Genomic DNA, 22,580 nt, shown 5'->3' on the forward strand with positions numbered 1-22,580 from the left:
CATCCATGGTAGTAGTAACGCCCTCCACCTTTTCTTTTGCCAGCGAATTAGCTAAAATTAGCTGCATAAAAACAGTTGAACAGTGTTGCCCCTAGCAGCGGTCATTCTTGCGCCGTTGCCCCTAATGTCAGTTATCGATTAAATAATTGACCGGTACAATGTGTCGTTTGCCCAGTCAGAATAGGATATTTCAGAGAGCCGTGTAATAAACCTGGATACAGACACAGACGCACCACATTCACACACAACTCTCCCCAAACTACACGTGCTGGCTGGACCTCCAGTCACACAGCACAGACATGCTCTGCTTCCAGAGCCCCAGAGAGGCGGCGTGTGACGTCTCTCTCTCTCTCTCTCTCACCCTCCAGCAGCAGAGTCAGCGTATCAGCGAACACCAGAGATGCTCTCCTCTCTCCCAAATCTCCTCCTAAGGCCAGGAGCAGGTTCTCCTCCGCCTTAGATGCCAGCTGTGTGACAGAGAGAGAGAGAGAGAGAGAGAGAGAAAATGCAAAAAAGAAGGCAAAGGGCAAAATGAGATGTTGAAATTGAAACCAGAACACATGAACAAGTATAGGTTACTCTATACTGTACATACAGTATACAGTATACGCATGCGCACACACACACACACACACACACACACCTGGCTGCAGAGGTACTGTCCGAAGCGCGCCAGGCCTTGCTCATGGAGGCCCAGGAGAGGGAAGATCTTGAAGAACCTTTCCACCTGCGCCAGGTCGCCCGTGACAATGGCTTCATCCAGTCGCTCGGCAACCAGGACCTTAAGCCGCTGCTCTGCCTCCTGCAGTAGGGCGAGGCTGGCATCCACAGCACTGCCTGAACACAAAGACACCTGCGTCAGCTCTTACTGGGAGCAAAACGCCAATGTTTATGGTTGTGTCGTGTATACATGCGTGTTGTTGTTCCGTTTGGCACAATGGACCTCATTCCTGAACTCAGTTAAGAAGAAGTTGATAATAAATTTCTTCTTAACTCCACTTACGAAGTTCCAGGGACAATTCTGGCATTCCTGAATGGTTTCTTATCTCGGGTTTGTTCTTATCTAAGAACAGGATTTAAGAATGCGGAAATGCAGTCGTAGGTAGGCCAGATTGGAGTGTGCCTGTTCGCAAGGGCTGAATTTATGAGAAATCCGAGGTGATTGCGTTCACATCAATTCTACAGACATCCTAGGCTTGAAATAATAATAATAAATACGAGAATATTTGTATCATTTCCAATTACGTTTCATTTATAGTCATGATTCTACGAGGCATCTTGGCTAAAATAAATAAAAGCCCTACACAGACACTGCAAATGGCAGTGAATGAATAAATAAGCACTAAACTCAGTCGCTCAGACTCAGCACAACAGCACCTTATATTCTATAGTCGTCAGAATGGACACATCTACATTCTGTAAATAAACATGTGGATATCCATAACTACAATATAGGCCTACATAATATAGATAGGGCATATCAGGATCCACAAGTAGCCTACTCTTGCATTTAACTAAACTGTACACTTTAATCATCTGCTCTCAGCACGTCCAATCCCTTTCATGTAGGCTATATATTTTGCATTTTGTATTAAAAGTTCATATACCGTCTTGTTTTCTATTGTTATTTTGTATTGTTTTTTTTCCACCTTGCTTAAGCTTAGTGTGCACGTTATAAGAGCCAGCGGAGAAACATCTCACTGCTCATTTTACTGGTATGTTGCATGTGACGAATAAAACGTCGAATTTGCATGTGACCTTGAACATCAAGCATGTCAATTGGGAACGTCTCAACTTTTTCCGCGCTGTCTGGGGATTCTGTGTGCACACGACCCTGTAGTAGGGGCGTTTGTGTATGCAAATTCAGGTGTACGAGAACGCGCATTCAACTTAAGAAGGGGAGCACACATTTCCACGCGTTCATGAATCCGGCGGGGATCTTTCTTAAGGTTGGTCTTACGAAGTTCGTAAGAAGACATTTAAGACACTTAAGAAAATGTTCAGGAATGAGGACCAATGTTATCAACAGGAAGTGTGTCCCTAATGTGGCGAGCTGCTAGAGCTGCCTTACTCTCTCCCCCCTGCCGACTGAGCTCGATGACTGATTGGTCGAGAGAGAGGTAGCGGTGGATGTGGGCAGCGGCCTGTTCATAGTCCTCGTTGCGCAGCGCCGTCTGCACACCGTCCGTACAGAACTTCAGATCCAGGATGTCATCCGCCCGCTGGATAACCTTGTACAGTCGTGTCTAACAAACAAGATAAAGATAATAAATACAAGTATTATATATTATTAAATTAACACATGATTTCTAACATAGCTGTACTCTCATGGGTTCACGTGTAATACAGCATTTATATGGAAAAGTGTGTGTGAGTGTGTGTGTACCTTTGCCAGGTCTAGCTGTCGGACTTTACTGCTGACGTTCTCAGCCAGGCTGCAGGTGAAGGTGATCATCCCAGACAGCTGGCTGGCGTCTCCTCCTATCAGCTGCAGGTTGGGCCTGAAGGCCGCAGAGAGACAGGATCACACACACACACACACACACACACACACACACACACACACACACACACACACACACACACACACACACACACACACTTCAGCTTTCTATGCTATACAGAAAACCACAATATATCGTTTTCAGACAGAGACCAATAAGCAGACACCTCCAACAGGTCACACACTAACCCCATCCTCTGCAGTGCCAGCATCTTGGTGTCGATGCTCCCCTGTTGCCCAATCAGCTTCTCCAGCTCTGTCTCCGCCTCTTTCTGTCAGAACACACACCACCACATGTTTCTTTAAATGTCTTTACTATAGTATTTGTTTTATATCAATATCAGCACTGGTTTTGAGGCATCGCTGTAAATGGATGCGCCTAGCTAGTTAGTAATGCTAGCTACAGGCAGGGACGCATCGTCCACCACTGCGAGCTGCAGACGGAGCACCACCTCACCTCCCCAGAACACAGCTGCTGGTAGACCCGCTCCAGGTCCTCCAGCTCCGTCAGAGCTGAGATAGCTTCCATGCTCACTGTGGACACACAGGCAGAATCACATCTCTTCAATGCTATGGGATTGTTTTCCGCCATCTTTAGATCGCACATACACAGAAAACGTGTCACTTCCGTGTTTTCTTCGGATGATGACGGACGTCAAGCTGCACAACTTTTGCGCATGAGTGATGTCATCCGTGATCGGCTTGTAATAAAAAATAGAAATGGTGCTCAGAGAACACAGACCTCCACCCTGAATGCATACATGGGTCTGTGCGTGACAAACTGAATGGGTTCTAAATTGGCCCGTGCTACACCTCTCCACCGAGTTTCATGAAAATTGGTCTGGTAGTTTTGTTTAAAAAATGAATGGAGGTGAATGGCCGATGTGAAAAGTTGGCCTGTCAGGTAGGAAATGTTGATAGACATTTTGACATTTCCTCTCTGACAGGATGTGCTACCCATGGTTTGGTTTAAGCACACTATAGGGCATTCTGATATTCAGGTAGGAAATGTCTATCAGAATGCCCTACCACCCATTATACTGTGCTTAAACCATGGGTAGCGCATCCCGTCAGAGAGGAAATGTCTATCAGAATGCCCTATGACCCATTATTGTGGTTAATTCATTCAGCAATCCACATTTCCTAACTGACAGGATGCGCTACACACCATAAAATGGGTCGCAGGACATTCTGATAGACATTTTCTACCTAACAGGATGTGCTACCAATGACTTAAGCACAGTATAATGGGTGGTAGGTCATCCTGAGGAGTTAGGCCGTGTTTAGGCGGCTCATGGATCTGCCCTGTGGATCTGTTCCAAAATGTAATGCATTTTAAGTTGGCCCACTGAGTTTCATGAAAATTAGTCTGGTATTTTTTGCGTAATCCTGCTAATAAACAAACCAAGAAATGGCTCATGGATCGCTCCGAGGAATCGGATCCGCTCCAAAATGTAATTGGCTCTAGATTGGTCCATGCTACACTTTGAGTTTCATGAAAACCGTTTTAGTAGTTTTTGCGTAATCCTTCTGACAAACGGACATACACCACCAACATTACTTTTGCTGGGACGGAGGTAATGATATACATGTCAATCATACAAGACTTTGTATGATAGATATATAGAGACTCTCTATCAATTTAGCTGTCAAAAAGACAAGGAGCAGCCACACATCCTTGACAAAAATGTACATTCAAAATATCTGATAAAAAGAACATTCTTGATGATTTGCAAAAGAGGAAGTTCAAGGGAACTCTTCTTTGAATTTAAAAGCCCTTAATATGTAGCTAGTTCATATTGACCAGAGTGGGACGGGCCAGCGTGTTTCAGCCATGCAGGCTTTCATCACTGTTACACCCTGATAACATCAGTTACACTGATGACATCACTGTTACACCCTGATGACATCACTGTTACACCCTGATGATGGCTGAAACATGGTCCGTCTGTTCAATATGAACTAGCTGCATATTCAATTCAAAGAGTTGCCTTGGACTTCCTTTTTTGCACTGCATCGGATTGTTCCCGCCTGTGTCCAATGAGCACCTTCCTCAGACAATACTGTTTGAACTTTTACAAAACCTACAGAACGCCATAGCCCTCTCCCTGTACATTCTGATGATTCCTTTGAGACTGGTCCTGAGAGTTTAACTTTTTACCATCATATTTTCAAAGTGGGGGAATAAGACACCAAAAGAACAAAAACCAACAGATTTTAATTGGAAAGGATTTAATTGCATCTTTAATCCAACATTTCACAACAAAGGAATTTCATTTTGTTGCATAGCAAAGGTATTCAATATCGTGAGCATCAATGGACTGTGTTGAAGTAATTTCTTGTGTCTCCCATAGTCCTATGGGAGATGAGGCAGACCTTAACAGTTTTGTTGTAGATATCTGGTCATGTGTTGTTGTTTAGTAAAGTTTGTCTCTCTCCAGTAGGTGATCATCAGACCTGTTGGTTCTTCAGTCAGCCACAGCAGTTCAGCAGAGCACCTCAGAGGAAGACTCTCTAAACATCCCCAATTTCCATGTCTTTCTGCAACTCCTGCACCATCTTGTCTTCCATAATCTTGGGTTTCCCTGTTTGAGAATAATACCATTTATTAGCAAAATTCCCAATTGATTTATGGTCAATTGATTCATGGTCAACTGGATTACACAATAAAGGAACATCTACAAACACATTTAAAAGACAACTCACCAGCATGTGGTGCTTTGATGAGGTGAATGTTCTTCTTCACTTCGATGATGGCCTCCTCCTTCTCCAGCTGTTTCCCCTTCCGCAGTCTGAGATGAGAGAGAGAGAGAAAGAAAGAAAGAGTGAGAGTGAGTGAGAGTAGAAATGATAGGAACAGTGTCAAATAAAAAAAGTGTGTGGTAGCATGGCAGCAGCCAATAGTACTCTCCAATACAGCTGCCGCACTGCTAGGGTTACTGTTTTAGGACAGTGTCAAAGATCACCTGTTTAAGATGAACAGTGCCTGGCGTTTCTGCTTGATTCCCTCCACCTTCTTCATTGCCACCACTGAAACACAGAAAACAAGAAATTGTGGTTAGTTAAGTGGTTCTTATACACTCTATATGTGCTTTTATTGATCTTTAATTCACCAATATTCACAAAAATGGAAACAAGTGCATTATTGCAGCTGCTATAGTCTAGATAATATAAGACAATATATAGCCATACTTTAACTAGATAACTAAGACTAGGATATGGCTTTGTCAGATTACATTTGTCTACCATTTCGTTTTCACGGTGCAAGCAGGGGCTTGAGAAGAACACTTACCAGTCTTGCTCCACAACTCCCTCTGGTATCGTACTGACACATTTCTGCGTTTTTCAAACTCTAAACAGTTATCCTGAGTTAGAGAGAAACAACATGAAAAATTAATTAATTGTTTGTTTCATCTCTCTGTTACATGTTTTGTTTATCTCTTTACAACTTCATTGATTGAGTGCCCCATCTTCTGGGCCATATTCTATACTCACCACTGTCAACTCCTTGCCGGATGCTTTCCTGAAAGCCTTGGTCCATCTGGTCTTTCTTGGATTCCGTTTCTTCTTGAAGTTTCTGAGGCATTTTGATTTGCAAAACCTGAAATTCTATGATGATCGGAGAGAAGATTTGTTATTGAACTCGTCACATACAAAAAGGGTGGGCATCAGGGTGGGCATCAGGGTGGGCATCATAACACTGACCGACTCATTAGCGCATCACAACAATAGTTTGCAAAAATTATTCAGTAGCCTACATTGTGATGATTAAGAGCTAAAATCAACCTGACACAGGCTACTTAGAAAACCGAATTGCTCTAATTTCTCATGAAATGCGTAATTATTTGATAGTGAAAGCACCATAAGCTTGGGTTAGCTAGCATGGCTAGTTACTAACAAGATAACATTAGCTAGCGCCCTAGCATGAAGGCCATCGAATAAGGAAGGGGGTATCTTACCTTACAATCGTTCCGCACGAACATTGTGCCGTGTCCGGGATACACGGGTCCCGAACAAAAGTAACATTTTTCAATTCTCATTGTTCAACAATTCTGTTATTTCTTGTTTAGGCTGTGTGTGTTGAAATTGTATGTTTTGGCAGCACGAGGAGGGCTGGTGAGGATCTTAAAAGGAAGTTACGTCACTTCCGAATTCCGGTAGACGCGTTCTTTTCTTCTGTGGTATTCCTCCATGCCCCCAGCTGCTCACTAAACTTGCCGCCACTCCTACTACCTTTCTCGTATCAGGATGCTTTCCCTACACTTTCAAGACTACCAGAGTCACCCCCCTCCTGAAGAAACCATCTCTCGACCCCTCTGACATCCAAAACTACAGACCGCTTTCCCCTTTTATTGAAAACACTTGAATGTGCTATCTTTAACCAACTATCTTGGTATCTCCACCAGAACAACCTCCTGGACCCCCCCACCTGTCCGGGTTCAAGGCTGGCCACTCGACTAGCCTACTACTGGCTCCCTGTAGCAGCTCGCATCCAGTTTAAGACTCTAGCCTACAGGGCAATTAAAGGAACAGCTCCTTGCTACCTTCAGGCCATGGTAACACCTTATACCCCCTCCCGACCACTACACTCTGCTACCTCGGGGCAACTGTTTGCCCGGTCACTCCGAGGGCCCTGCGGTCGATCGACGTGGTCACAGCTCTTCTCTGTCCTGACCCCGCAGTGGTGAATTGCCCACCGGCATCAGGACAGCAGAGTCGCTGCCCATCTTTCGCTGCAGGCTCAAAACTAATCTCTTCAAGACGTACTACTACCACGATCCTCCCTCTTAAGCACCTATTGTATTTTTAGATTGCTATTATTGCACTTTGCCTTCAGCACTAGATTGTGCTCTTAGTCACTTGTTTTAAAAGGAGATGCACTTTAGTTCTAGTAGTACATTGGCTTTTCCTTTGTTAAAGTTATTGTCGCTTTGGATAAAAGCGTCAGCTAAATGACTGTAATGTAATTTTCATATTATCTTGACAGGCTATTTTACACCAACATGTTCAGCTTTTCATGTTTTTCACTCACATTAAAATATGTCAGTAATTGGGGTTTTGAAATTCAAAATTTGATTCCTTAGCATAGGCCTATACTGGGAGCCTTCCCTGCATATTTGCATGAGAACCCATTTTGACTCAACTCAGTGGGTGTCTTTGGGAGATACTCTTTCAGTTATTGCTTACTCTACAGACTCCATTCAAAGCCTGAAATATACTTTTTCAGCTAGATACATTAAAACTTTGAAACACTCACAATTGCAAGCTTATTAATGTCACAGAATTTCCTTTAGTTAAACCAGGACAAAACAGATGTGTTGATCATTGGTGAAAAGGTTGAAAGGGAGAGACTACCCGTAAAAACACTGACACTGAACACCAAATGCCAAGTCAGAAACCTAGGTGTACAGGTTGGTTTACTATAACACTCCTATCTGGTTTACTAAAGAAAGCTTTTAGTTTACTTCAAATTATACAAAATGCTGCAGCACGTGTCCTCACTAAGACCAGGATGGCACACACCACACCAGTTTTACAATCACTACACTGGTTACCGGTCAGTTTTAGAATAGATTTTAAGATAGTTTTATTCGTTTTTATAAAGCACTCCATAGTCATGCACCTGAATACATGTCAGGCATGCTTCTACGACACCAAGTAGGTTCCTGAGGTCCTCTGGCGCTGAACTTTTAACAGTTGCTGGAGCCAGAACCAAGAGACATGGGGAGGCAGCCTTCAGTTTTTACACCCCCAGCCTCTGGAATACCCAAATTGAAACTGTGGGAACTTTCAAGCAAGATCTTAAAACATACCTTTTTAATCTCATTTCTATCATGTAGTTTTACCTGTTTTAATATATATATTTTTTTACTGCTTCTTATTTTCTATTCTTGTTTACAATATATGATCCTGTTTTAAAATTATTTATTTTTTATATACCATCTACTAATAAACTGGTTTTATTTTGTAAAGCACCGTGCGCTACATTTGCTTGTATGAACATATGCTATATAAATAAAATTAACTGACATTTATACTTTTCATGCTTTATACTCATTTTGATATAATTCATACTTAACATTGAGGATAGATGGAGATAGAAACAGGGGATACAGCTTTAATAAATAAAATATATTTATTTATGAATACGGTTTACATATTTGGCATAAAGTGTGTTTGGTATGAATACAGTGTTTGACTTAATACAGGTGATTTTAGGCACGCTGTGTGATCAAAAAGAATAAAATAGAAACTTCAACCAACATTCATTTTCTGTTATATAAGCTCTTACAGATTTCTCATAGACCCTCGATTCCAATACTGTGATACATAAAAGTAAGAAAAACACCAAACTAATTTGCTGATCAGATGACATGGAGCAGGCCATATGTACAATAAATCATCAGTCTATCAAATACAGATTGCATGTGCTCAATATTCTGTCCAACAGTTCAATAATGATGGGTAGCCATTCCTGAACAGGCCAGGAATACAATTTTGAATGGCTTCTTTCTTTCCTATTGGAGCTCTGAAAATAGTAAGTTTAATAATAATAATAATCTAAAAATGCACATATATTATTTCCGATGGAAACATTCAAAAGGCACTTACTTGACTTAATTGTGTAGACACATAATCAAGTGGACATGACAGTAGTTATGCAGTAGTTGATGGGGCAGTGGCCAGTAGGTAAGGTGAACTAATTACCCACCAGAAACATTCTCACCATCCCATGGTACATGACTCAACACATCAGCAAATCCATTCCTATTCCCTAAACCATGAAACATTTTAGAAAGGGGGGAGGTCAAACCCTAACCATGGGTTCTCTCTTGACCCTAACATGCACATTTGGCCTTCTCTTGGTTGTCTGTGACGTCGAGTTTGCTGGGCCCGTTGGGCCCGTTGGTCCGCACCGTGCCGTCGGGGATCCAGGACTTGTCCACACAGCGCTCCATCCTCTTCATGATCAGGTCCAGCAGAACATCCACGGTGTGGCTGACGTTCTGCCCGTTCGCCGCACTTGTCTCAAAGTACGGGATCCTGGGGGGGGGGAGGGGGTTGTATGTTACTTACACTATTAACAGCAAAGCATCAGGTTTCATGTTGGTCTGAAATTCATCAGGTTTCTGTAGTAAATAAGTAAATTCTACGCTGTTCTTCATCTGCATGAGATCAATCAAGGTAAAAATTAAATCATCAAGCCATTTATGGAAACCCAATATGAAGCATGACCTTTCCACAATTAAAACTCTTTGGTGGAAGGAAGCAGCAGCAAATGGTTTGATTCCCCTGTTCACAGTCAACTGTGTGTTTGTGTGTGTGCGTGTCTCTGGCTGTGTGTTGTACAAAAATCACAAGGCAGGAGAAAGGGTTTCATCTATTTTCAGAAGCCCTATCTGATTCCACTTGAATACTGTTTGGCAGGAAGTGCAGATATCCAGATCCCCACTTGGAGGATCTGGATAGAAGTGTTCCTTACTTATAGCAACATGCTGGTACTGTGTACTGGACAGTAGGGGTGTGCCGAATACGAATACGGTATTCGGATGAGCACAAATAGTAGCTTTTTCCCGAATAGTAAATTCGTACGAATATTGTAAAAAATATTCGGGAGGGGGGAGAACAGTCAATACTGTATGAGCGAGCGATACGCGCACGTCCTGTCTGCTTGTTGACATGACACGACGAGGGAGAGAGAGAGAGAGAGAGAGAGAGAGAGAGACAGAGGCTGCTTTCCAAATCGCATACTACCCTACTATATAGTATGCCAAAACAGGATGTAGTATGTCCCAATACATAGTATGCCACATGCAGTATGGCAAAAATACCAGGATGTCCTACTACATCCGGCCATATTTTGCAGTATGCAAGCCAGCAGGCTTTTCTGGCTTTTCTGACCCACAATCTTGTGCGCAGCAGAAATGTGCGTCACATGTGCGAGTTGTGACAGCTGTAGACAAATGTCGCGTTATGGACAGCGACGGATGTGGGCAAATTTCAAGGCGCAATGTTATGACAAGGTAGTATGTCCCAATTGGATGCCTACTGCTTGCAAAGTACGTACTTTCTAAGGGCAGCTGTAGTAGGTACTGGTAGTAAGTAGAAGTATGCGATTCGGAACGCAGCCTGAGGCTCACGCGCTTGCAGTCTCACACCTGCTGTCTGTCTAGACGTCTAGACAACGCGGAGAGGGAGAGAAAGTTTGGAGCGCGCTGAGAGTAGGCAGGCAATGAACGTAAGCAGCACCGAGGGCTTTTGTCCCTAGTTAACTGGTTTATTGAGACAGTTATTGGATTTTGTTTTCTTGTTGTAGCCTACCTGCTGCAACTGCTGCAATAGCCTATGTGAACTGTAGAGTTTGTTTGCGCAGAGGAGGACCGGTAGCTAGCTTGGGAATCGTGTCCCCCCTATGTTCCCACAGCCCAATGGTCCCACAGCTCTATGGTCCCACAGCCCAATGGTCCCACAGCTCTATGGTCCCACAGCCCAATGGTCCCACAGCTCTATGGTCCCACAGCCCAATGGTCCAACAGCTCTATGGTCCCACAGCCCAATGGTCCCACAGCCTTAGTAAGTCTTAGTAATGTGGGACCATTGGGCTGTGGGACCATTGGGCCTAATTTAAAAAAAATAAAAAAATAAAAGTCTTAGTAATGTGGGACCATTGGGCTGTGGGAACATAGAGCTGACCCCGCTCTATATAGAAATAGCTAGCGTTATTATGACACAGGGGAAATAGAGCTACTATAGCTGTTCTAGCAAAGTTGCTATGAGGACTTATATTTTGATTTAGAAAAATGTTTTTCAGTTTCTAACTAAATGTAGAATGTCCCCCAGTTAAGGGTGGTGGTGGGGTCCTGACACTTCATAGTTTGTTAAAATAAAAACTTACAGGATGAAGATGAGGAATTATACTTCATAATTAATGATAATAATAATATATATAAACAGCAATTAATATTAGGCTAAAGAAATGACATTTCCCCTCAGTTTAAACGGTTTTGAACTGACTTCCGGTTTAAGCCCCGCCCACTTCCGATTTTGTCCGAATACGAATAATTAGCTGCCAAATACAAATACAAATAGTGGGTTCCCGGCACACCCCTACTGGACAGGTCCATCTACAGTACTGGACAGGTACCTGTACATCTACAGTATAATCAGGATTACCTGAATGTGTTGCTTAAGAGCCAGCGCAGGATACTTTACAAAGGCAAATATTTGCCTTTCAAAAAAGAACAATGTAGCCCAGCCTAAAAGCATCGTGTAAGATTCCCCTCTACAATAAACACACATCAGCCATCCAGCCACGGCCTTCTTGGCAAATGTTCCAGGGTGTGTTACTCTACGTTTCCATAAAACAGTCTCAACAAGATACTAGTTTAGAGTCTTCCCATAAGATTTGACAGACTGAATCCTGAAAACAGCAGTTTTAGAACTTTTAATGTGAGAAACAACAATTTGCTTTTGGAGAACTGCTTAAAACCGTCACGGCTGTTACATGAAACGGGCTTTACAGGTTGTGGTTAGATTAAGGCTTCGTGGTTGTCTCTGATAAGCCTCCCCCCTCTGCCTCTCTGGTGCCTGATCTGGCACCGGTGGACTGACACATACCCGTACTTCTCTGCCAGCTCCCGGGCCTCGTCCTCGCTGACGGCCCTCTGGTCTCCCAGGTCACTCTTGTTCCCACAGAGAACGATGTCTGGACTCTCGCAGTACGCATGCATCTGTAACTGGCCTAGAAGACACAGCGATGTAGTCATGACATGAGCACCCCAGTCTGAGCTGAAGATAAAGGGTCAGAGACATCGCACATTTCTCTAAAGCAGGCGAAGTGAAAGGGAGATTAAGTCAGTAGATTGATTTCTAAGATAAGAGAGGACTCACTCATCCAGTTCCTGACATTAAGGAAGCTCTGCTCATTGGTGAGATCGAACAGGAGGAGGAAGCCCATGGCATCTCTGAAGAAAGCTGTCGTCAAACTCCGAAATCTGACACCACACAAGGAAAAATACCTTGTGAGGAACTTTTATTCTGCTTGAATTAAACAGACCTTTGAAAGGGGCCAACAACAAGCGTGTGAGGTGAGGTGTGCGGGCCTGAGAAACCATTTTAGGGTTAACGTAGACGAATGTAGCAGAGATTGTCCGGAACAATTCTTGTGATGAGACTGAAAAGCCAAAATACTGTGTCACCCCTGGATCTTGGGGGAATACCTCGTTGGTCTAGAGGTAGATGTTTGGTCTCCCATGGGACACCTACCTCTCCTGGCCTGCCGTGTCCCACAGCTGAACATGGATCCTCTGTCCTCTGACTGACATCCCATCCGGGCCGTTTGATTTGTACATCTGAGAGACGAGTAGGGGAAAGCTTATCATACTACTACAGCAACTACTCCAACCCTAACCCATAAAACCAGCTTCACATACAACAGCCAAGACCGTTCTAAAGCAGCTTTAGAATGAAATTTGAGTCAAATTAAGAATGGCAGTCTTATTGAAAGACTTACTGTACAGTACAACATGATGGACGTTCTAAAACTAGCATCTCATCATGGCTGTTGTATCTGAACCGGGCTTTAGACTTCAGGATGATAATGTTTGTGAGGCCTTATCACAGACGGTCTTAATCCTACAGACATCTTTGCAAACCAAATATATACAGCTACATGGTAAATGTTAGCAGCGGTACGCTCTCTGACAGAGAGAGAGCAGGAGTGACCATCTCAGAAGGACCCGGGTGTTTGTCCCTGTGGTCAGAACTATTTACGTAAAGGGAGGCAGCTGCACTTTATGGACGTGAGTCATCTCTCTCCTTGCTCCTGGAGTTCGTCGGATTCCTTTCTCCTGCAATACTGCAACACCCAGATACAGCACATATTTCTGCAGACTCAGCTGTTCTGGTCTCTTACCTACTTGCATTATTCAGGTGAAACACTTAATCAGCCTAGATTCAATACTCAATTGTCAACACTGAAAAAGACAAACTTGGACAGTGGAAGGAGTAGATTTGGTCCCCTAGCTCCATCAGCTTTGACAGGGCAGCATAATAATAACTGGCAATTAAAAATTGAAAAATGCAATTCATTGTTTGTTGCAGTGGAAGCCACAGAGAGGCAGAGAGAGAGAGAGAGAGAGAGAGAGAGAGAGAGAGAGAGAGAGGGATAGAAGCAGAGAGAGAGAGAGAGGAGCAGAGACAGGCAGACAGAGAGAGAGTGAGAGAGAGAGAGAGAAGCAGACAGAGAGAGGCAGACACAGGGAGAGTCTGTGGAGGCACAGCTGTTATTAGTGTAGATTCATCTGCTGGATAATTGTAATTCTACCCTCCCTGAAAGGAGGCACAAAGCCAAGTGTGACTGAAGAATATGGATTGTTGCATTTGTTGCCCTTTGATAAGGATACACTTTGTCTGAAGCCAAGAACTGTCAACTCAACTCACCACTCTTTTTTCTCTGAAGTCTATACCCACTGTAGTGATGAATTTGGAGTTGAACTTTCCGTCTGTGTACTGGTACAGGAAGCTGGATTTCCCCACTCCAGAGTCACCGAGGGCTAGGAATTTGATGAGGTAATCGTAGTCCCCATCAGACATAGTGAGTGCTTGGTCCTGACCTGCAAAACAGACACATACTGGGGAATTAATAAACTATGCACATCCCTGATGACTAAGATTCTTATGCAAACTGAACAGGAAGACTGCTGAGGTAATCATACTGGCATAAAAATCGGATTTTTGTGTAATTCAGGCAAACTAGATAACCAGTACATTTACTAATGCCTCCCAACTGAGCCATTTAGGGTGCTTTGTGATTTAGGGTGCTTTAGAATAGATTGTATTTTCAGCCTGCAACAGACATAGTCTAGAGAACACTTAGCTGGAGTACATTGTATTAGAGAAGTGCTGAATGTAGAACCACCTTATTTAGGATGGTGTGAGACTACTGGCCAGTTCTCTTGGTGCTCTATCACTTTGCTGACACAGTAACAGTTAACAGTTTAGGAAAAAAAAGTTCACACATACAAAAACCATTAACCTCAAGCTATTTGCGTGTTGAGAGTATTCTGATTGCCTCCAAGCAATGTGAGGTAAGAAGGGAAATAACAGGAATCCAGTCATAATCTAGTGGTTCGCTGGAATTTCATCCGTTTAGTGTTTCCTGGAATGCTTGGGTTACAGATTGAAACCCTAAGCGAGCAGAGTATCATAATTAGGTACACGAACGAAGCTGGAGGATTGACTGAAGCTAGGCTACACTATCTATCAAAAACACTTGAACGTGCTGACTTTAAACAACTGTCTTTGTACCTCCACCAGAACAACCTCCTGGACCCCCACCAGTCTGGGTTCAAGGTTGGCCACTCGACAAAGATGTCACTCCATGTCCCGAGAGCAAACTCTCTCCTCTGTCCTGATACTCCTGGTCCTGTCAGCAGCATTTGACATAGTGGACCACCAGATCCTTCTCTCCACCCTGGTCAGAACCATGCTAGACTATGGGAGTTCCAAGGATCAGTCCTGGGTCCTCTTCTCCCTCTACACAACATCTCTGGATTCTGTAATTCGCTTGCATGGCTCCTCCTACCATGGTTAAGCCAATGACACCCAGCTGGTCCTGTCATTTCCCGCCCTCTGATACAGAAGTGGAGGCATGCATCGCTACGTGCCTGGTTGACATCTCTGAGTGGATGGCGACGCCACCTCAAGCTCACTACGCTTTGCTACCTCCACGTGATTGGTTTCCCCGTCGCTCTGAGGCCCCAGTGGTACAGTAGATCGACCCGGTCACGGCTCTTCTCTGTCCTGACCCCAGGGTCACGGCTCTTCTCTGTCCTGGCCCCGCAGTGGTGGAATGAACTGCCCACTGACGTCAGGACAAGAGAGTCACTGCCCATATTTCGCAGCAGGCTCAAAACTCAAGCTCAAGTTCTCAAGTTCTACCCGGACCCTCCCTCTTACTGCATTTGTATCTTGCTGCTCTTGCTTCTTGACTTCAGCACTACACTCCTAGCCACTTTTTTTTTTTTTTTGACAGGAGATGCACTTCAGAGTTCTAGCAAGTAGTGGTACAAGGACTAGGCTACTAATTATTCTAAGTCGCTTTGTATAAAAGCGTCTTCTAAATGACTAATATAATGTAAATGAAATATCTATCCTGTTGTATTTTACCATGGTCAATAAGAATATAGCAATCAATAAATAATAAACAATAAATAAATAATGATACCAATCAACACCTTTTGATAGACTACTACTAGTGCCATTCTTAACAAATAAGCTTTCATATCAACAGAGGCTTGTGAATAAGAATGAGACACAGGAGCCAGTGGAGACCACTGGAGCTCAAATTATGGAGGAAAACACAGATACTCATCAAATTATATTTACAGGGAACAAGTTCCTGAGTGATGCCCTAAAGAGAGTGTGTAGAATACATCATATGACTCTGGTGTGAAAAGGCCTTCAGACACGGTCCACATTGTTCCCCCCTGCCGAGCACTGACCCCAGCGATAAGCTGCTTAAGATCTGGAGCAAAACCAGGTTCCATGATGAATGCACTTAGACTGGAGTAGGCCTAGCTCTAGCGCCAAAGGTTACAATACACAGCTCTCAGTCTCTTCCTCTCAGCAGTGGGAGGGAGGGACACACACACACACACACACACACACACACACACACACACACACACACACACACACACACACACACACACACACACACACACACACACACACACACACACACACACACAAGCCATACTAGGCTGTACTGCTCAAATGTAGGCCTACACACTAATGTACACATGATGTGACCCATGACAGCAAATGTACTCCATCTTTCAAATCCCTTGGTCTCTGTTCATCATCTGGTAAACAATGCCATGTTAACAGAGACCCTCCCCAGAGAAACGGGCCCCCCAGGGTCTCTCTCTGCTGCCCCTGCTCTCATCATTGGCTTGGATCACTGAGGCGGCACTGGTCGCCTCCAATATGAGTCAGATTAACTGGGATAGCTGAAGCAAAAAGCACACTGTGGAAGATGCCAACCATGTAAGATGTTGATGTAGGCCAAAGGTTTATCACCAAGCCGCCTCTTACATTGTAGGGTATAGAAAAGGGAAAACAATTACAAATCATGTTTCAACTGATTTGTAATTTCATCATGTAATTATCATTCTCATTAACACCGATGAGGTGTACCTAATGTTATTGTTTAACACAACTGATGACTAGATGGAATATCCTGCTGAAAGAAATAGGAACTTTCAAAACTCTCCTTAACCAGTCGTCATGCACTCGAGTTTTATCTCGGCTTTGCAGAGGAAGCCCAACACTGCAGTGTTGACAGATGATTGTCAGTGTATAACGTTAGTGTTGCTGCAGATGACCAGTGAAGCAGATGAGTTAGGGGAAGCACACCATGTCAGACAGACTGCAGCTCACACCACTACATCTCTCAAAACACAGACCTGTGGATTCTGATTCAGTTCAAAGTGCCATTTTCACACCAGTAAATCTCATAAAAACATCACAAGACCAACCCGACTTGGTCTCCAATCTCTGATAATAACACAGCTCCTAGTTAAGTCTTCCACGTGGGTTAGGAAAGCCAGGTGCTGAGAGCCGCAGAGTGATCCACACGAGCCTATCGTCCTCCCTCAGAGAACACATCAAGGTAAATGGTAAATGGACTGCACTTATATAGCGCTTTTCCACCTTAGCGGCAATCAAAGCGCTTTACAATGGCCTCTCATTCACCCATTCACACACACATTCACACACCAATAGAGGCAGCTGCCATGCAAGGTGCTAACCTGCTCATTGGGAGCGGGTTATGGTGTGTATCTCAGTCTGTTGACGCAGGAGGGAGGGGCAAGTCGCTGCTGCAACATGCCCTGCACTGCTACATACCTCAAATCATTTGATTCACCTGGTCACCTGACAGAAGATCCTACTTTGCTGTCTCAGGGTTTTATGTAAGCCCAGAACCAGCTCTGTGGCCTAGTGGTAGAGTGTCCGCCCAGAGACTGGGAGGTTGTGGGTTCAATCGCCGGCCGGGTCATACCAAAGACTATAAAAATGGGACCCATCACTCAGCATCAAGGGTTGGAATTGGGGGGCTACATCACCAAATTATTCCCGAGCGTGGCACCGCTGCTGCTCACCGCTCCCCCAGGGGATGGGTCAAATGAGGAGAACAAATTTCACGCACGGTGTGTGACAATCAGTGGGACTTTAACCTTTGTAAAAACACAGATCAACATCATCTACTGTTCCAACAGGCGTCGCTAACCCATGTTTCTATCTTGATAACAACTACATAAACAAATGTAATCATGTTAACTTTGTCGAAGTTGTTTTAAGAGATGTCTTTCAGCTAGGCCCCTTTTCCTGGTGGTGCTGATTTCTCAACAGATAGGGCTACTCAGAACCTCCAGCTGGAAGAACAGTCTCTCACCAGACGATCTGAGAGAAGTGGGGCTGGAGGAGCACCACCCTGGGCGGCCGGCCAACACTAATGGCCTGCTACTGTGTGGGGAAGCAGGGCGGATACGCTCTTCATGCCTGAACTTACGCAAACTAAAGTCACACAATAACAAATTACAGGTAGCCACTGTAGCAGCAGCACAGTGATGATCTCAGACCTCTTAGTGAGAATAACCAATACGCACAGACACTAGGGTTGACACAGCATAGTGCCGGGTCCTCCTGAGGCTGCCATTATGCCCCAGTGTTGGTCAGAGAATGCAAGGCAAGTTAATTAAGAAAAGATCTACTTTCTGAATCATAGGAGAACAAACACTTTGATTGTTTCACAAGATTATAATCAATGCTGGCCTGAAAACACACACACACACACACACACACACACACACACACACACACACACACACACACACACACACACACACACACACACACACACACACACACACGAGAAGAAACTCTCAAATTGATTCACTGACTCCACTCGAAACATTAAACATCCACATCTAATAACCCTCAGCTGGTCATCATGTGCTCTTGGGGGTGAGCTGGCCTCACTGAGCCCAGGACCCCTGTTCATTGGCTGAACTCTCTTCCTGTGAAGACAGTCTGATGGGATGATGCTGAGGGATGATCAAACAATGAATGAGCTAGTAAAATGATTCTTCATCAAAAAAGTCATAGTCAAGAGACTATACTGTAATAAAATTAATGTTGTTCTCAAGGACAAGCCAGGTATAATATCCAAGGTTGGTGAGGGGGACAGGAGTGTTGCTCCATGTAACCTGCCATAGTCCTCCCAACACAAGGAAACAAAGATGCAATAAAATAATTAAAGAAATCAAACCCGGGCTGAGCTGAGTTCAAACAACGCACACATAGTGTATCACTTGTAAACCAGTTCGGCAGTAGGCTACCACTGCCAAGTGGATCGGTAAGGATCCACCTGTCTGATCGTAAAGTCCAGAAATCATTTGCAATAGTTGCAAGATTGTGGCAACATATGATCATGAATATTACTAGAATAAATTCAGTCAACGCGGGTTCATGAGATGTGACACAAACTCAAGACGTTTAAATTAGTGGACAAAATGCTACGTGGAAGAAGACACGTGTCTCACCAAAATCTATCCGGACTAGGCCTGTGTGAGTACCAAGGCAAAGAATGGTGCAATACCTTATAAATAAACAAACACTAAGATAAGTAGGTTAAGTATTTAAAACTTTCCACAATTGCCTACTCGAACCCCGCTTACTAGAACTCTCCCTAATGACAGATCGCATTTCCTGAGAATTCACTTACCTATCTAATGCGTCACTTCGGTCAGTTATTTTTTGATAAAGACGCCTGAAAAGCGCGACGACTCAGGTCTGATTCTTAAATAAGCTAACTAAATAGAGTTTAGCCGACTGTACTTTTCTGTTGATCCATTTGTTGCCCTCTTCACAATGCACCATCACTTCCCGTTCGCTACTACAAGAGCCCCTCCTTCTCGTAGCCTACTCCTGGCACCAGTCCCTGAATAACACGCCCGTTTTAATTTTCGAAATGCGATTTAGGAATAATTAATGATTATAATGAGTAATAAAGTGAAACGAAATGGGAATTCAGCCCGAGTGTCAGGCTACGTAGCCTATATACTCGTACCAACCCCATAAAAAATAAAACTGGGAGTTCGGAATGGAAAAACTGCCTTTAGCAGCACGGCTAGGGTGGGCTAGAAAGAGTGGGATCTACACAGATTGTAATCATTAATGGATGTCCACTAAGATGCTCAGTGTACCATGGTCAAATAAAGAATGCTATTGCATATATTGTACATAACTTCTCCCAAAGATCAGTACACATCCAGAAATTGCAATACAGGGCACCTGATTGATGGTCAAAAATCTCCAGAGACATCGGAGACCGGACATCGGAGCAACAGCGCCTCCCCGCGAATCATTGTGTAAATTCAATCTGATGTGAAGGGAGTGAGTTCACTCAAAATACATGTGTATCAGATTATTACAACAGATAACTAGTTGATTGCCCCAGACATTAATTGGAACATCGGATTCAGTCATTGTGATGAACAAAGTGAAATAAGGAACTTTATTTAACATACACTAACACAGACACATTTCGACAGAAGGTGGTTGTGTGTGACACAAACAATCAAGAAAGCTTGAATGAATCCTTTCAGGTCATCTCTGCTTTTGGCTCTCTGGCTGTCCCACACTCTCTGACATAGGTATGCTGGTTTCAGATGGACTCTCGGGAACATTCATACTATCTGAAGACTGTCCTTGCTTCTCTGGGGCACTGGTCTTTGTACCCTCTGATTGAGTCTGAGTCTTTGACACCTCCTGGTGGTGCTGTCCGGGTTCCTGGTCCCTGGGCTGCGGCTCAAAAAATGGTTTGTATATGTAGACACCACCGGTAACTCCAAGCACAGTGGCAAAGGCAATCTGTGAGAAGGGCACCCTGCGCCGGAACATGACTTCTCTGGAGTTGGAATCACTCTCAAGGCTTGCGCTGTTGACTTGGACTCAAGAGGGTCCTAGAGGGGAATGAGTCTGTTAGATCAGGAGTCAGGACATATCAATTAGATCCTGCATGCACCTTAACATGCTCTGACCGCTAAATGGACATGTCAATTCTCTCATTCTAAACGACACATGCAACTGCTTCTCTGACTGATGTGAGCGCTCTGTTTTTGTTCCTTTGTCCAGTCATGTTTAATCATGTTTTGTCTTTGTTTAGTTTTTTTAAAATTATTTTTTACTTGTTTTTAACTTTGTATTTCTTGTTTTCCCCTACCCCTTTCCCCTCAAAAGGCTGTGCCTTTTGCAGGTTGTCATTGTAAATAAGAAACTGTTCTTAATGTCTTACCTGGTAAAATAAAGTTTTCATAAAAAATGAAGATGGTGACTTGCCAGTAATGACTCAAAGTGACATAGATAGATACAACAGGTAAAGTACTTTATTGAATGAGCCTTTACTAAAATATGAAATGTCTTCATTACCTCCATCCCAGAGACAGCACAGGGCAAGAGGTAATGTTTTCGGTGTGGGTGGGTGCATTTGTTTGTCTGTTAGCAGGATTAAACAAAAACTACTGGACCGATTTTCACGAAACTCGATGGAAGAGTGTAGCATGGTCCAACTTAAAACCCATTCAATTTTGGAGCGGATCCAAATCCCAGACAGGTCCATGAGCTGCCCAAACACAGCCAGGCCAGCCATTTACCACTATTACACTTTTTTGGACTTTGATTACGCAAAAACTACAAACCAATTTTCATGAAACTTGGTGTAGCATGCCGGCCACCATAGAACCCATTAGCGGATCCAAATCACGGGCAGGGTCCATAAATTAAAACAAAACTTTAATAAACCCTTTTATTTTACTGCTGACTCATTTTTTCACGGTCGTCACATTGGTGTTAGAAGGGAAAACATCTAGATGACAACATGCACTTGTTTTTCTTCTTCAATAGCCAGTTAGGCTGATAGGCTACACCCGCTCCCTCAGCAAGTAGCCTCGCGTCACCAGTCTCTCCTCGGGGAGAAGAGCCTGGTATCTATTTACTTCACTGCCTTAAGCCCGCCCCATCATCCGGCTTGAGCATGTAGAGCCCGCCTCCAACATCCGCTTGCTTTATTTTTCCTTAACCGGTACTTCTCCTCGAATCTTCTTTTACAATTTTCGTCGGTCTTATGCCTGATGATGCCATCGCGAATGTTATCTACTCGAAATGTGCAGCCTACAGTAAAAACATTACAACAACTGTTCGTCTTCCGGTCCAGACCGGATGATTATGCGATGCGTCATCGCGCTTCCGCTCTAGACCGGCGAAACAACACCGAACGAGAAAGACCCCAGACTATCAGCAAGTGAGAGAAATGAATGTTTACGCATGGTATAGGGAGCGCAAATGAGAGGGATCAGCAGGGTAGCTTCGTCTGTTAATATCCAAGAAGGCATGCACACAAATAGACTCGCCTACGTGTGAAGAATAGACGGATTTTATTTAGTTTGAATGATGATGCCTAATAATATCTAGCAAGTAAACCCTGGACCCGACCACTCTTTGTAGCCACATGAACACCTACAGCTATGTGACTTTAGCTAGCTGCCCAGCTACAGGGACACGTCTTCATTTAATCCTTAATTGATTGTTAGTACATTACCCAAGTGTTCATGATAAACTCACCTCAATCTTTGTGTCGACTGCGAAAAACAAGTGGAGTCACTGAAGGGCTTTTGCCACAGCGAGAGCTTTTGGGTACTCAGATTACTGAAGGGCGAACGACGTAGCCTACTCTACGGCTGCGTTCGGAATCGCACACTTCCACTTTTTATTACAAGTAGGCTACTGTCCCTAGAAAGAAAACGTACTTTGCAGACAGTATCCGATTGGGGGCATACTACTGTCATAACCTTGCGCCTTGAAATTTGACCACTTCGTCGCTGTCCATGAAGCGACATTCGCCCACAGCTGGGACAAAGAGTATGGAATGCCAAGAGAGGACACTGACAGTAATACATCATGGATGTATACAGAACCATGGCCATGTTGGTGGTGGTTGCAAAATGATAGC

The 22,580-nt window shown here is 43.8% G+C and overlaps 3 protein-coding genes across 4 annotated transcripts in view; all 3 read right to left on the minus strand.

Moving 5' to 3' along the window:
• Positions 1-3,095, minus strand: part of cog4 (component of oligomeric golgi complex 4) — a gene marked incomplete at its 5' end in the record, with an annotated part of 9,855 nt that extends 6,760 nt beyond the window's left edge. The window contains 6 exons of the mRNA XM_084436576.1: positions 362-467; positions 644-837; positions 2,072-2,246; positions 2,387-2,501; positions 2,693-2,775; positions 2,961-3,095. Coding sequence (XP_084292702.1) covers positions 362-467; positions 644-837; positions 2,072-2,246; positions 2,387-2,501; positions 2,693-2,775; positions 2,961-3,095 — 808 coding nt within the window. The remainder of the gene's footprint in view (positions 1-361; positions 468-643; positions 838-2,071; positions 2,247-2,386; positions 2,502-2,692; positions 2,776-2,960) is intronic.
• A 1,629-nt stretch (positions 3,096-4,724) lies between these two features.
• Positions 4,725-6,622, minus strand: rsl24d1 (ribosomal L24 domain containing 1). Its single transcript, XM_084437130.1, has 6 exons — positions 6,463-6,622; positions 5,999-6,112; positions 5,796-5,868; positions 5,470-5,533; positions 5,210-5,295; positions 4,725-5,088 (listed from the first exon to the last, which is right to left on the minus strand). The coding sequence occupies exons 1-6, from the start codon at positions 6,541-6,543 to the stop codon at positions 5,018-5,020; spliced, it is 489 nt and encodes a 162-aa protein (XP_084293256.1). The 5' UTR covers positions 6,544-6,622; the 3' UTR covers positions 4,725-5,017.
• Positions 6,623-8,670: 2,048 nt separating this feature from the next.
• Positions 8,671-19,433, minus strand: rab27a (RAB27A, member RAS oncogene family). 2 transcript variants are annotated; one of them, XM_084436870.1, is made up of 6 exons: positions 19,296-19,433; positions 13,946-14,118; positions 12,770-12,855; positions 12,395-12,498; positions 12,128-12,245; positions 8,671-9,547 (listed from the first exon to the last, which is right to left on the minus strand). In XM_084436870.1, the coding sequence occupies exons 2-6, from the start codon at positions 14,096-14,098 to the stop codon at positions 9,343-9,345; spliced, it is 666 nt and encodes a 221-aa protein (XP_084292996.1). In that variant the 5' UTR covers positions 14,099-14,118; positions 19,296-19,433; the 3' UTR covers positions 8,671-9,342. The 2 variants fall into 2 exon arrangements, with proteins under 2 accessions (XP_084292996.1, XP_084292995.1); XM_084436869.1 differs by having other exon boundaries at positions 12,122-12,245.
• Between the last annotated feature and the right edge of the window lie 3,147 nt (positions 19,434-22,580).

The sequence above is a fragment of the Borostomias antarcticus genome, assembly GCF_949987555.1.
Source record: "Borostomias antarcticus genome assembly, chromosome: 4".
Classification (NCBI taxonomy): Eukaryota; Metazoa; Chordata; class Actinopteri; order Stomiiformes; family Stomiidae; genus Borostomias; species Borostomias antarcticus.

Excerpts from the sequence above, each read along its gene's own strand:
- rsl24d1 (XM_084437130.1), bottom strand. The coding sequence starts at position 6,543 with ATGAGAATTGAAAAATGTTACTTTTGTTCGGGACCCGTGTATCCCGGA. Across the intron at positions 5,869-5,998 it reads CCGGCAAGGAGTTGACAGTG|GATAACTGTTTAGAGTTTGA; the intron begins GTGAGTATAGAA and ends TCTCTAACTCAG. Across the intron at positions 5,534-5,795 it reads GGAGTTGTGGAGCAAGACTG|TGGTGGCAATGAAGAAGGTG; the intron begins GTAAGTGTTCTT and ends TCTGTGTTTCAG.
- rab27a (XM_084436869.1), bottom strand. The coding sequence starts at position 14,098 with ATGTCTGATGGGGACTACGATTACCTCATCAAATTCCTAGCCCTCGGT. Across the intron at positions 12,499-12,769 it reads GACACGGCAGGCCAGGAGAG|ATTTCGGAGTTTGACGACAG; the intron begins GTAGGTGTCCCA and ends GTGTGGTGTCAG. Across the intron at positions 9,548-12,121 it reads GAGCTGGCAGAGAAGTACGG|GATCCCGTACTTTGAGACAA; the intron begins GTATGTGTCAGT and ends CCCCCCCCCCAG.